Here is a 13,839-nt window from a genome sequence, read left to right on the forward strand (position 1 = left end):
CCAAACTCTTGAGAGAAGGCATGCAATCATGCACAGCTGCACAAGCACAAGCACAAGCCAAGTTAAGTTTCGCCTACTTTTCTTTTCCTTTCCTGGTATTAATATACAGTATATAACCAAGTCAGTCGCATTAATAATTATCATATTATTACTTTTCCATGTAAATGAGTTTGCGTGGAAAGCCTTTAGGAGTAATTTGTTGGTGTCATTATCGGAGACGGGTGCAACTTTCAGAGTGGCCAATTCACGTAAACAGCAAGGAATTAAAAGAGGAGTTATACTAAGTATGTATTAAAATCAGTTATCAGTATAAAATATATATTAAAAATAAATTAAATTATATATTTATTTATATATAAATATATTAATAATTAATTTTAGTGGCTGATTTTAGTGTACAAATAACATTTTTGTTAAAAGAGAGAGTACGCGTAGCACTCTTTTGGTGATTTGGCTTCACATAAACTCGCCAGCAATGCATGTAGGGTCAGTCTTGGTCAACTCACAGGATCAGTCCAAACCCAAACTCTTACCCACACACATTGAAAGCAAGAAGGGTCAACTTGTATTGTTTGTTGAACAGCTCAGCAGTTCCAAGTCCGAAGCGCCAGATCAAAAACTGGCACAAGTGAAAAGCGTTGAGACTCGGTAGGAAACCAACAGAAGCATAGTAAGTTGATTGGAAGAAGGAGAAGGGTAAGGAGGGAGGGTTGGGATTTTCGGTGCGGTTTCGGATGTCATGGCAGAAAAGTAAAATAGCATATTCCATCTCCGTCTCTTTCGTACCCACTCATACCTCACCACACTTGAAACCAAAGCATCTTATCGGAGATCCTATGCTCCTAACCTTTTCCTCTCTCTCTCTCTCTCCCCTCTAAAATTATATAGATCCTCTAAACAGGAGATTCTCTGAATCGCTTCTCAACCTAATACTATTGACATTTTCTTCCTTCTAAATTTTCAGTGCTCTTTCACTGTTGAACAATTTGGCGCCAAAAATCATGAAGCTCGACAACTCCAACAACTCCAACGGCCAGAGTTTCGCCGGCGCCGACGACGACGTATTCGTGCCGCCGCTCAACTTCGCCATGGTCGATCAAGGCATTTTTAGGTCTGGTTTTCCCGACTCTGCCAACTTCAGCTTCTTAAAATCCCTTCGTCTCCGCACTGTTATGTGAGTCTTCCATTCCATATGCCTCTGCCTCTGCCTCAGCATTTGAGATTCTGAATTTTGAAGCCATCGTTGGGGTTTCTGACTTTCTATCCCTGTGTTTTGATGCAGATGTTTGTGCCCTGAACCGTATCCAGAAGTGACTTCTGAATTTCTCAAGGCCAACGGAATAAAGCTTTATCAATTCGGGATCGATGGATGTAAGGTTTGTATTCTTTTCTGGACCTCAATCCTTGCCTGCCATCACTTGTTTTTCATGCCTCTTGTAGTTGTAAATAATCATTTTATTGTAATTTTTCAAATTCAGAGTGCATCAAATCAACTCATTTTCTTTACTGAGGTCTCATCTAGCTATTGTGATCTGTTCCTGCAGTGCTGCGTACAATTCAAATAGTAATTTGAAGATTAAATTTTCAAAGTGTGTGGAATTTGATGTAGTTATGGTAAATTGCCTTTCTTTTTTATATACTAGCTAAATGAAACGGAGATTGATTTACCGAATGTAAGTAGATGTATTTATGGAAAATTGCCTTGATAGTTGACTTTCATATGCATTTACATTTGGTTTCGAATAGAATCTTGTGGACCAAGAAGCGTATGCCTTTTACTTTTAGTTATCCTTATGGTCCTGATCCTCTTTTATTTCTTCTTATTTGTTAACCAGTTGCTTATGAAGTTTAACTATTCGCTAATAATTATAGATAAACATTTGATTGCTCCTTTAAAGTATTGGATTTTGTTATATCCAATTAATTTTTAAGTTGCAAGCTTGATATCTCTTCATGAACTTTAATATTTGTTTTTACTGTATGTTTAATTCATTGTATTGTTGGCATATTGCGTTGGAAAGAACCGGTTGTATATTACAAGTTACTGATGGTTTTGGTTCAAATTGCTTACATCTTTCAAGCCTATCTAGGAAAAATTACCGCTTTTTTTTTTGGGGTCTTGTGAAAAAAATTGCACCTTCAGTCCCTTATGTTAGCAGACATCACATCTCTATTTAACAAATGAACTAAAGCCGGAGTTCTGGAATTAATTCTTTGTTCCATTCCCTGTCAAAAGGTTAATCTAGAATAAGCATATTAATATTTGATGTCATTGTCAAAGTTGTGCTGCATTTAAGATGGATATCACAAACTAAACTCTTTACCGACACCACCTACTAATAATAACACATATTAGCTGAATAATCCACCATAACCAAATGTCCAAATGTGGAGTCATTAAAGGATAATCCAGGGCTTGCAGGACTGATATCATAATGGCGCTTTAAGGCTTACTTGTGAATCCGATGTTTATTTGTGGGATTGTTTCACATAAAGCAGCAAAGGTTTGGGTATGGAAAACGGTCTTTAAAACCACTCGACCTTGGCTTAGTCAATAGGAACACTTCAAATTAAGTTCACTTCAATGTTAATGAGATTCAAAGCACCGGAGTGAGTAGCGGCATTTTTTTCAAGAACTAGTCCAGTTAAGCCCCTCTTGCAGTTTAACTTGTCTAATGCAGACTCTCCTTATGAGATCAAATTCTAAAGCAGGAAATTTAAACTGCATCCCATTATAGAGTTACTCAATTTTTTGCACCCTTCAGTGATATTTTTCTAGAGGCTATTGTAGGATTTGTAGCTTTTTGCCAGTAAATGTTGGTTATCTCTTAAACATTAAACTACAACAAACACCCTCCCCAGAATTTGTTATTCTTCCTGAGTGAATGCCAAGGGAGAAAAAGCAGAAGTTTAAGAAAGTAATGTTTAACTTATGTCTGAAGTACACTAGGTTATACACATTGATAACATATATGCTGTGGACAGGAACCCTTTGTCAACATCCCAGATGACACAGTTCGTGAAGCTTTGAAAGTAGTCCTCGGTATTACTCTCTTGAACTAAACTACTTGTATAGTAGTTATAGCACAGCTTGTTTAGTAATTTGTTTCCTTGATCTTTGCATGCTTTTCTTGCCCAGATGTCAGGAACCACCCAGTACTAATTCATTGTAAACGAGGGAAGGTATTCCGCAATCACTTTCTCCCTTATTTGAATATAATAGTTTTGAATTATCAATGCATCTGATCCTTTTATACTTCTACAATGATGAACAGCATCGCACTGGTTGCCTTGTGGGATGCATCAGAAGATTGCAGAAATGGTGCCTATCTTCTGTATTTGATGAGTACCAAAGGTTTGCAGGCGCCAAGGCCAGAGTTTCGGATCAGAGGTTCATCGAATTGTTTGATATTTCTTGTCTCAAGTCAAACCCGCTCTCATTTTCTTGCTCCGGGAAATAGAAATTGAGAGAGTATTTTAAAAAGTTGCTGCTTCCTCCCGCGGTAGATATCCGTGATGAAGAGAAGTATAATCACTAGTCACCAGTCTTTATCCTTTTTAGCTGAATTTCAGGGCAGTTTTATTAGAATTTTTAACGAAATGTTATGCTTCCTGGGTTTTTTTTTTCTCTTTTCCTTTTCCGTGTCAATGTTGGATACCTGGATCTCAAATTTAGCAATTCATGAATAAAAGACTACATACTGCTGACTACTGCTTTGCCTTCTTAGTACAAGATCCAGTAGCAAATGAAATATGAAATTTAGCATGTGTTGAGACCCTTGAACATGCTGAGAACATTATTAAGTATAAATAGATGATTAATTGTCATGAATAAAAGAAGTGCATCTGGGAATGAACAGAAGAGTTCACATAGATATGATTCTCCCTTCTCCAGTTCCCCATTCGTTTTTTTATATTATTCTCCACCGCGCAGGAAGGGAAGAAAAACACTGAAGAAAGATCCATCTTCAAAACTAACAACAAAAAAGAAATGCCAAAAAAGAAAAAAAAAATGTAGACGAGGAACAATCGATTCGCCAACCAAACAGATGACGACCGAAACGATGACTCGCCCCTTATTATGCCTCAAAGTTCATACACGATTGCAGAGACACTTATCAGCCTCTTCAATCTACTATAGCGAACTGAGGCTTTCTTATTGAACAAAAACATTTACTAAAGTTTACTTTTCCTACGACGACAAAAACATAACAAAACAAACAAAAACCTTAATTGCCAGCGCCGGGTGATTTCTACGCCGTAAGACTGGTAGTGAATAACTAAACATAGAGTGGGGGAGTCCGTTCACTGAAGCTATTTATAGAGTTCTCAAATTGGTGCAAACCCTATTTTCCCTAACGAAAATGACCAACCCACTTTCTATATTTACCGAAATAGCCATGAACCCTTAAATCTCTACGTGGTTGATGTTGAAGGTCAACACATGTTGGGAATTATTATTTAGATCGAACGGTTTAGGACAAAGCCACGAGGGACCCACATCATAACAAGAAACTGATCGAACAAATCTAGGGTTTCAAGCTTGACGAGTTCTCAAAACCCCAAATGACCCCCTTTTTTCTTATTTTTCTTTCTTTATTCACCCCCACTATCATCTTCTTCTAGACATTTCCGCTCCTACTGCCCCAAAGATTCAACTTTTTGGAATAAAACTTGAGCTTTCATCTTCTCACCGGTAAGTGTAACTCCCTCTTGTCCATCTCTCTGTTTAGTCCGGAAATATTGCCACTTTGCTGGTTTTGCATTGATTTTGATTTAGATAAGTATTGGTCTGGGAGCGAGTGTGAGTGATTGTGTGTTGTAAGAGAGAGGATTATAGATGGGGAAATCAGGGGGTAGAAGAAAGAAGGGTGGTGGTTCAAACGCAAACTCAAACCCAAATTCAAACCAAGCCTCTGTTGATAGTTCAGCGGCACCACCACCACCACCAGTGGCTAATGGAGGAGTGGAGTTGGATTCTTCAATTTTTGTGAAGAGAGCGCATGAGCTGAAAGAGGAAGGGAATAAGCGATTTCAGAACAAGGATTATGCTGGCGCCCTTGAGCAGTATGATAATGCTCTTAGACTCACCCCAAAATCCCACCCAGACAGAGCCGTTTTCCATAGCAATAGAGCAGCTTGTTTAATGCAGATGAAGCCCATAGATTATGAAACTGTTATTGCTGAGTGCACCATGGCCCTTCAGGTCCAGCCTCGATTTGTCCGGGCACTCCTTCGAAGGGCCCGGGCTTTTGAGGCTGTAGGCAAGTATGAAATGGCTGTGCTAGATGTACAGACCTTGCTGGGAGCTGACCCTAATCACAGGGATGCTTTGGAGATTGCTCAGAGGTTGAAGACTGCATTGGGGCCTCGACAGGAGGCCCAGCAGGACCTCCACAGTCGCCCCTCCCCTGCTGCCCTTGGTGCTTCTGCTGTCCGTGGTGCCCCTATTGCTGGTCTAGGGCCATGTTTGCCAGCCCGGCCAGTTCAAAAGAAGGCTGCAAATTCAGGAGGTGCATCAGTTGTGTCGCCTAACAACAAGCTAGACCGGCCACAAGCTGTTTCACCATCTGAAAATGGTCCTGATGGCAAGTCCCAGTTTCCAAAAGTTGTGTTGAAGTCTTCAAATGGTCCCGCAAAGCTTCCTAATATGAAAAATGAAAACCAAAAGGAACACTCGTCTCATTTGTCCACTATTAATGGACAGTGTTCGGAGGTCAGAGTTCGGTGGAGACCATTGAAGCTTGTTTATGACCATGACATTAGACTTTCCCAGATGCCAGTGAATTGCAGTTTTAGGGTTCTAAGAGATATAGTGAGCAAAAGGTTTCCTTCATCAAGTTCAGTTCTGATCAAGTACAAGGATAATGATGGTGATCTGGTTACTATAACCTCTACTGATGAACTTAGATTGGCAGAGTCTAGTGCTGATAGCCATCTTCTGAAAGAACCTGAAGCAGATAAAAGTGATTCCGTAGGGATGCTGAGACTACATATTGTTGAAGTTAGTCCTGAGCAAGAGCCTCTTCTGCTGGAAGAAGAGGAAGAGAAACCTGTTGAGAATGAGGAGATCAAGGTAGATGAGAATGGGTCTCATTCATCTCCGAGTGAATCTGCCCATGAAGTTCCTGATACTGAGGTTGATAAGATAGGGAAGGAGGCTCCAAAAGAAAAATCCGGAACCACAGAAGATGCTGAAAGCAAAGAAGTGGAGATGGATGACTGGTTGTTTGAGTTTGCTCAACTTTTCCGCTCACATGTTGGTATTGATCCAGATGCTCATATTGATTTGCATGAGCTTGGAATGGAACTCTGTTCAGAGGCACTTGAGGAAACAGTAACCAGTGAAGAGGCCCAGGAACTCTTTGACAAGGCTGCTTCAAAGTTCCAGGAGGTGGCCGCATTGGCATTCTTCAACTGGGGAAATGTTCACATGTGTGCAGCTAGAAAGCGGATCCCATTAGATGAGTCTGCCGGGAAGGACGTGGTAGCAGAACAGCTTCAAGTGGCTTATGACTGGGTCAAGGAAAAGTATTCTTTGGCAAGAGATAAGTACAATGAAGCACTCTTGATTAAACCAGACTTCTATGAGGGACTTTTGGCTCTTGGGCAGCAACAATTTGAAATGGCTAAACTTCATTGGTCTTTTGCTCTGGCTAAGAAAATAGATTTATCAAGCTGGGATCCAACAGAGACGCTTGAACTTTTCGACAGTGCAGAGACCAAGATGAAAGCTGCAACTGATATGTGGGAGAAGCTGGAGGAACAGAAAGCAAATGAGCAAAAGGACCCCAATTCGACAAAGAAAGATGATTTGTTGAGAAGAAGAAAGAAACAAGGTGGAGGGGCTGCTGAAGCCGAGTCCTCCGGCGTTGGTGGTCCAGGTGATATATCTCCAGAAGAAGCTGCTGAGCAAACAGCCGTCATGAGATCCCAGATTCACCTCTTCTGGGGTAATATGCTTTTCGAAAGATCCCAAGTTGAATGCAAATTAGAGATGAGTGGTTGGAAGGAAAAACTGGAAGCTGCCACTGAACGCTTTAAGCTTGCTGGAGCTTCTGAAGCGGACATTTCAATGGTTCTAAAGAATCACTGCTCAAATGGAGATGCAAAAGAAGGAGATGATAAAAAGATTGACAATCCGCAACCCAGTAAGACTGCTGAAGTAGAGAACAATAAGTGATATGGCTTTGAAATCCCATTCACATCTGTTCAGTGGAGCCTCCAATGAAGACTCTGCACAAAGAATACCCATTTCCCTTGTGTGCTCAAACGGGATATCTGAATTCTTTTTTACATAGAAATTCAAAACTTAGGGTGCCTTAACTAGGTAGTTTGGGTTTGCCATTTTTCATCTTGTTTTCTCTGAATTTCTCAGTGATATGATGAAGGGAGATTATTTTTGAACATTATTTACACATTTATGATGAGTTCTACTAATGAGTTTCACTTGCTAAAATATCAGTCGTTCTTGCCCCCATTCACTCTTTTTATCTGTGACAACTTTCTTTCGTTTGTCTTGCTAACGGTTTGCATGGTTTCCTGTTCTATGACAGTTTTATAGGATTAGCTTGCTTAAATTCATACCTCTAAGAGACATAGTAAGTGTCAATTGTAAATTCAATTATTTATTTGTAACAAGATGCTCAAGAGATTTGTAGTGCCCTGAAAAGTAAAGCAAAAGCATGATGCAATCAAAATATATGGATACCTACATACATTGCCTTCTAAATCCTAACTCTATTCGAGGGACATGGGCCAATAGTTACTTTGATGGATTGATTCTCACACTTAGTGGAGAACTATGGCTTTGGTTGACATATTGGATGTCACATGGATGAATAGTGAATCGGAGTAGTCTATGTGATCGGTTATATTCCATGGCTGCCTCTGTTCAGATAGATAGGTACGAATCTCTTCCACGTTTCCGCTTATATCTACTTGATTACGTGTCACCTCGGTTTTCCTTTGTTGGAAAAAAGTTGTACAGTATATATCCAAATAAGTCCTTAAGGAATTTTGGTTATATTTGATTCGATTCGATTCGATCTGCATTCACTTTTAGAATTTATCAAAAAATAATATTGAAATTTTTTAACCGTGGCAAAGAAAATTTCATAATTTTGAGGTAAAAAATTTTTATCTGTGATATAGTAATTTTTTAACTATGTCATTTCTAATTAAATGATGTAATTTTTTTTATCATTAAACTAGTTGAGTGGTATTGAATTCATATCTAAGAGGTTTAGTCATTCTTGTATCATTTGTAACAAATTGATATATATATATTTGTACCAAAACACATTTGAACGTATTTTGATGGTTGAGTGAGTTAAAATTTTGGACTTGTGATTTTTAAAAAATTGTGTCATTTACTAAAAATTTCTATATTATCTCCAATTATATGATATATTTTTGTTAATACTGAATTGATTGTGTGATATTGAACTAATATATAAGAGATTTAGCTATTTTTGTATCATTTGCAATAACTTTATGTGTCTTTTAAGTTTAAAACACATTTAAATATATTTTGTTAATTAAATGAGTCGATTTTGAACTTGTGGTCTTTTAAAGATTTTTGTGTCATTCACTATAAATTTCTGTGTCATTTATAAATAAATGATGTGTTTTTATTATCGTTAAACTAATTATGTGATATTTAACTAAAAAGAAGAAGATGGAATGATGATGATAATGAAAAAGAAGAGGAAAAAGAAGAAAGATAAAAAATCAAATGAGAAAAGAAAAATGAGAAAGAGGTGATGGTGGTAATGATGATAACGATGACAAAAGAGGACGAAGAGAAAAAAAAAAAAGAGAAGAAGAAGAAAAAGATGCCCAACAGCGATATATGTACGAAGAAAAGAAAAAGAAGCACATACGAAAAAAAGAAAAAATTACGTGGAATGACTTAATTAAATTTGGATAAAAAATTATTTGCTTGTGTAATTTTTCCCTGAAGAGAATGCATGCATTATTATTACAATGCGAAATCAGAACTTCTCTTAATGGTGCTATTGCAAATTGAAATCTAAATGCATATATGGTCATTCTTACCCAAGATTCTTCTACAGTGCATGGCTTACAATCAGTATTTCTACAGTAATAAAACTTAGTCCTGTGTTGTTGGTGGATACTAGCCCAACAATCAGTTCAACATACAACCTTAACTGTTGTTGTATGCATCAAAATTTTCCCCCTTTTATGTTGATGACTTGCATTCTAATATATCTATCTATTCTTACTTGTCAACTTATCCAACTGAATTCTGAGCAATTATTGCAGCATAGGCCGGGTAGTGGGCATATTTTCAATAATAACAATAGGGTGGTCCCAACAGAGAGCTATGTGTTATGTATGAGTTATGAATGGTTGAATTTGTTCAAACAAATTCTTTTAAATCTGATTAATCAATGGTACCATAGTCCATTATTAGCTAGTTATCTCATTAACTATGCTGGCCTACTTTTTTCTTCCAACTCTAATCCTCACCAACTTTGGATCTTATTAATATTATCAACATTATGGCTTTTTACCTGCCCCGTATCAAGGGTTTTATTAATACTAATTTATATTATATTGTTTCATTCAGTGACTTTCAGTTCCTCAAATTAAAGGGGATCTTGCATTAGAATGCGAACCAAGTTAGTGGGGGAATTTAACTCCTTGATAAGGGCATAGACGTTTCAAAGCACTGATCAGTGACTTATACAGTGTTCCACAGATAATTGACAAAGTAAATTTAATAATTAACCACGCGAGAGTAACTACATTGGTGTATCAGTGTATGACTGTTTTTGGTTTTGAGAACAGATAAAATAAGACACTAAGAACAAGACACAAAAAGAGAGACACACAAAAATTAATATTTTTGTATTTTGTTTGGTAATAAATTAAAATAAATTATAAAAATTTAATTTATTTTTTTTCACAAAAAAAAATTAGCAAGAAAAATATAATTATGAAAATTTGATAAAAATAATAAAAAAAATAAAAAATAAGTTGTGTCTCTTGTTAGTGTTTTTATGTTCTTGTCATAAAAAATACAAAATATACTACTTCCTGTCTCAATGTCTATCTATAAATAAATGCAGCCTATGTGATCTATATACTGATCTATATACTCTCTGACTCTCTGTCTCCCTTTTTTAAAGGACAAATAGGTCCCTGACCTTTTGCTCTACGGACATTTTTGTCCCTAACCATTGAAAAATACTTTTAAGTCCCTGACCTTCACAAAACTTGGACGGATCAGTCCCTCCATCCAAATGCCTCCGTCAGGGACTGATCCGTCCAAATGCCTCCGTCAAGGACTGATCCGTCCAAGTTTTGTGAAGGTCAGAGACTTAAAAATATTTTTCAATGGTAAGAGATAAAAATGTCCGCGAGACAAAAGGTCGAACCTATTTGTCCTTTTCTCTTTTTTTTTTAATTTAGTCTATGTGAATGTGGGTATTGGTATTGAAGCGTAACTTTAATCCAATCGCCTATACAATAAATTATAGTGATGTAAATATTTAAATTAAAGGGTGGATTCTAAGTATATTTCATTGGCTAAGTATATGAATTTGCACAATAGTATGAGGACCAAAAAATAGTATGAATTGGTACAGATTTATAATCACCATTTGATTTCATGAAGGAATGGGCTAGATAAACCAACAAATCACAAATTCACAATTTTGGTCTAACAAGAGTTCAATTTTAAATAAAAGAACTTTCCAAAAGATTGAATAACATTGTATCTTCTTAGATTTATTTCATCTGATAAAATGTATCGTTTTAAAATTATTTTGATGATTTTTGTAATATAGAAGAAATTTCCCAGCAAAATAAACTTCCGATCAGAAATTAAACATAATAAACCAATAAAAAAAATTAAGAGAGAGAGAGAGAGAGAGAGAGAGAGATTTTCTTACAAAATGGGTAAATCAAGTAACGAAGACGATGCATCAATAATACAAGACATAACTTAGCCACCACATACATCACACACAAATAAACTCTATAATCGAACATCTATACGATGGACATCAATTTGGAAATATCTCCATCTTTTTTCAAATTTTTAATATAATTTTATTTTCATCAATGTAAGTTTATTATAAGCAATATAGTACTAGATTGATATGCTACACATGTGCGTGATCCCGCTTCCACATCAGCCAATGATATATAAAAAAAGACACTGACAGCAGCATGACATAAATAGTATACAATAATGCTTCAAAGTTGGTTCTTTCAGGTTTAGACAGTTGCAATGGGACCCACCAGATTGTTAACATTTGGTTCCACAGCCTTCATAGCTTCAAATCTTGGCTCTTTGGCCTCGAATTTAAGGCCAGCATATAACTTCATATAATCATCAAACACAAATTTAGGGTATATTATTTCGCTTCTCTCGTTTTCCTTCACCAACGCCGGTGCCGGAGAAATCACTGCATCATTCCCTGGGTTGTAGAACGAAGCCAACGACATTCTGTTCCCATCCGTTTGAGCAATCACACGATGCATCACACTCTTGTATTTACCATTGCTAATCACCTGTTACTATCGCAAAATTAATAATTCAGACAAGGTGAAATCTTATATGCCTATTAATGTCGAATTTTTGTCCAACTTATTTTTTATAATAAATTTTAAATATTTAAAATTTATTAATTTTACAATCACACATCAAACTTTTAAGTATGGTAGCAAATATTTTCAGATAATCATTAATATAATATAAGATAATCCAATTAAATGTATGCATAAAATATTTTATACATGTAAAATTGCCTTTTCAAAAAATTTACATTTATAGGAGGTGAATTGCTATACTTTGGGGTTAATAAAATTTTAACTTTAAACTTTCGAGTTATAAAAATTTTAATATCATGTTATAAAAATGCTTATTTCTTTTAATCTTAGACCGATAAGAGGAGACGCCAATAAATTATAGTTCATATTCTCCTCATACTCAACTAAGAGATTCCGGGTTTGAATTTCTTTATTTTTAATAAAAAAAAAAAAAAAAACCTGATAAGAGGAGGCACGTGAATACATACCTCTAGTTGGTCGCCGAGATTGACAACAATGGAATGGCGCAATGGCGGGACATCAATCCAGTTTCCATTCTTAAGAAGCTGGAGCCCACTGACCTTGTCATCTTGGAAGAGAAGAATGATGCCACCGGCATCAGTATGGGCTCTGAGGCCCTTGATCAAGTCGGGCTTAGGACAAGGAGGGTAGTTGCTAACTTTGGTTCCAAAGTTTGGGCCCTTAGATCCATTGAACACCTTCTTCAGGTACCCCTTCTCAAGCCCAAGATTCTCACACAGCAAATCGAGAAGCAACTCCGCCAGCTTCTCAAGTTGCAGTGCAAATTCCTTCATTGCCTTCCTGAATTCATCGTCCAGATCGGGGATCTCTGACATGTTTGAAACAGGAAGATGGCGCAGAAACAAGGTGCTTTCCCAATCTAAGTCACTGATTTCAGACTCAGCAGACTCCAAACCCTTTCTCGCCACCATTTCTTTGAATCTTTGCTCCATACACTTCTTGTAATGCTCTTTTGTTAGCCTTTCCACCGTGTCCATCAACTCTATCGAGATTCCATGATTAACCAACTTCACAAATACAATCAAATCAAATCAGAACATAAAAAGTGATCATAATAATAATAATGGAGCCATGGAGGTAGTGTATATATAATGCATACCTCAAAGAAACCCCAGTTCTCGCAGGCATGTTTGATGTTGTCCATGGTTGTAACTCTATCTTCGGTGTTAAGCTTTCCCATGTCAATAACTGGAAAGGCCTCCATGTTTTTGCTTGCTTTGTTTTCTCTGAGTCTCACAAATCAAGAGAGGTTTGTGTTGTGGGTGGGACGAGTGAGGGAGTGCAGTTTCATGAATTTATAGGCCTTGCTCTTCCATCAGTTAGCTAAGGAAACAAGAATATATTATTATTTATTTGAAAAAATAGGAAACTATTATTGAAAAGTTTATGATGATGTTGCCTATCTCATAGTTTAGCACTTCTCATTCACACATACAATTCTACAAATTTAACTCAATATAATAATGCGTCAGTTGAAACATATATAGTAACTTACTGTGTACCGTATGTTTTGCTCAGTTAATTAGATGAGTGGTCGTGGCTACTGGCTACATTTTTTTTTTAATGTAAAGAGCTCAACACTCTAGTGGAGGAGCAATTAATACAAACAACTCTTATATTATCTTCGATATAGTTATCAACAACATGAGTTATTTACAACACTATTCTGTAGTAAATGAAAAGAATTGATCCACGCAATCTCTAATTCCTGTTATCTTGCTGTTAAAGATGACATCATTTCTGCGTAACCAAATAGTCCATATAACTGAGAAGAACCCAACTAGCCAAAATTTGGGCAACTCTTGTCTCATCGGTACAGATCTCCAACTCTCAAATTGCTCTTTCAAAGTATCGGAGACCATTCATTCCTGCCCCAAACACTAAGATCCAAGCACACCACACCTGTCAAGAGTACTCACAAGTAATAAATAGATGTTGTAAATTTTCAACCTCTTTCTTACACAACACACATAAAACATCACTCTGTTGTAGGTTTCTCAATCTATGTAGTCGATTCTTTGTATTGACCTGGCCTACCAAAGCAAACCAAATAAACAATTCCACTCGCGGTGGAACACTAGAACTAGACCTTTCCAAATCTCTTTTGTAAATCTGTATCTCAAAAGCTCCTCATACAAAATCTCTTCCTGTAAAACCGGTACAAATGAGTTAGTAGAATAAACATCGTCTTTGTCAAATTTCTACACCACTCTATCTTGCACATCTGCTATC

At 36.7% G+C, this 13,839-nt stretch overlaps 3 protein-coding genes and 1 non-coding gene across 7 annotated transcripts; 2 read left to right on the forward strand and 2 right to left on the reverse strand.

Annotated features, from left to right (window-relative positions):
* The first annotated feature begins 460 nt into the window (after positions 1–460).
* Positions 461–3,711, forward strand: LOC112722851 (inositol diphosphatase DSP4). Of its 4 annotated transcripts, none has more exons than XM_025774030.2 (6): positions 461–648; positions 965–1,174; positions 1,283–1,376; positions 2,986–3,043; positions 3,140–3,183; positions 3,276–3,711. In XM_025774030.2, exons 1-6 carry the CDS (start codon positions 476–478, stop codon positions 3,459–3,461), a joined length of 765 nt encoding a protein of 254 aa, XP_025629815.1. In that variant the 5' UTR covers positions 461–475; the 3' UTR covers positions 3,462–3,711. The 4 variants fall into 4 exon arrangements, with proteins under 4 accessions (XP_025629815.1, XP_025629817.1, XP_025629816.1 ...); XM_025774032.2 differs by having other exon boundaries at positions 543–670; XM_025774031.2 differs by having other exon boundaries at positions 567–750.
* A 137-nt stretch (positions 3,712–3,848) lies between these two features.
* Positions 3,849–7,459, forward strand: LOC112722850 (protein CLMP1). Its single transcript, XM_025774028.3, has one exon. It carries the CDS (start codon positions 4,841–4,843, stop codon positions 7,181–7,183), a length of 2,343 nt encoding a protein of 780 aa, XP_025629813.1. The 5' UTR covers positions 3,849–4,840; the 3' UTR covers positions 7,184–7,459.
* Positions 4,013–4,138, reverse strand: LOC112725756 (small nucleolar RNA snoR111). Its single transcript, XR_003164842.1, has one exon. It is a non-coding gene; the product is annotated as a small nucleolar RNA snoR111 (small nucleolar RNA).
* A 3,454-nt stretch (positions 7,460–10,913) lies between the features above and the next one.
* Positions 10,914–13,030, reverse strand: LOC112722852 (1-aminocyclopropane-1-carboxylate oxidase). The gene is made up of 3 exons (XM_025774034.3): positions 12,707–13,030; positions 12,054–12,614; positions 10,914–11,547 (listed from the first exon to the last, which is right to left on the reverse strand). The coding sequence occupies exons 1-3, from the start codon at positions 12,809–12,811 to the stop codon at positions 11,251–11,253; spliced, it is 963 nt and encodes a 320-aa protein (XP_025629819.1). The 5' UTR covers positions 12,812–13,030; the 3' UTR covers positions 10,914–11,250.
* Positions 13,031–13,839: the final 809 nt, after the last annotated feature.

Source organism: Arachis hypogaea, chromosome 11 (genome assembly GCF_003086295.3).
Source record: "Arachis hypogaea cultivar Tifrunner chromosome 11, arahy.Tifrunner.gnm2.J5K5, whole genome shotgun sequence".
In the NCBI taxonomy this organism is placed as follows: Eukaryota; Viridiplantae; Streptophyta; class Magnoliopsida; order Fabales; family Fabaceae; genus Arachis; species Arachis hypogaea.

Coding starts and splice junctions, on each gene's coding strand:
- LOC112722851 (XM_025774030.2), top strand. CDS start 476: ATGCATGTAGGGTCAGTCTTGGTCAACTCACAGGATCAGTCCAAACCC. Junction 649..964: donor GTGAAAAGCGTTGAGACTCG/GTAGGAAACCAA, acceptor CTAAATTTTCAG/TGCTCTTTCACTGTTGAACA. Junction 1,175..1,282: donor CTTCGTCTCCGCACTGTTAT/GTGAGTCTTCCA, acceptor GTTTTGATGCAG/ATGTTTGTGCCCTGAACCGT.
- LOC112722850 (XM_025774028.3), top strand. CDS start 4,841: ATGGGGAAATCAGGGGGTAGAAGAAAGAAGGGTGGTGGTTCAAACGCA.
- LOC112722852 (XM_025774034.3), bottom strand. CDS start 12,811: ATGGAGGCCTTTCCAGTTATTGACATGGGAAAGCTTAACACCGAAGAT. Junction 12,615..12,706: donor AGAACTGGGGTTTCTTTGAG/GTATGCATTATA, acceptor GTATTTGTGAAG/TTGGTTAATCATGGAATCTC. Junction 11,548..12,053: donor ATCTCGGCGACCAACTAGAG/GTATGTATTCAC, acceptor CGATAGTAACAG/GTGATTAGCAATGGTAAATA.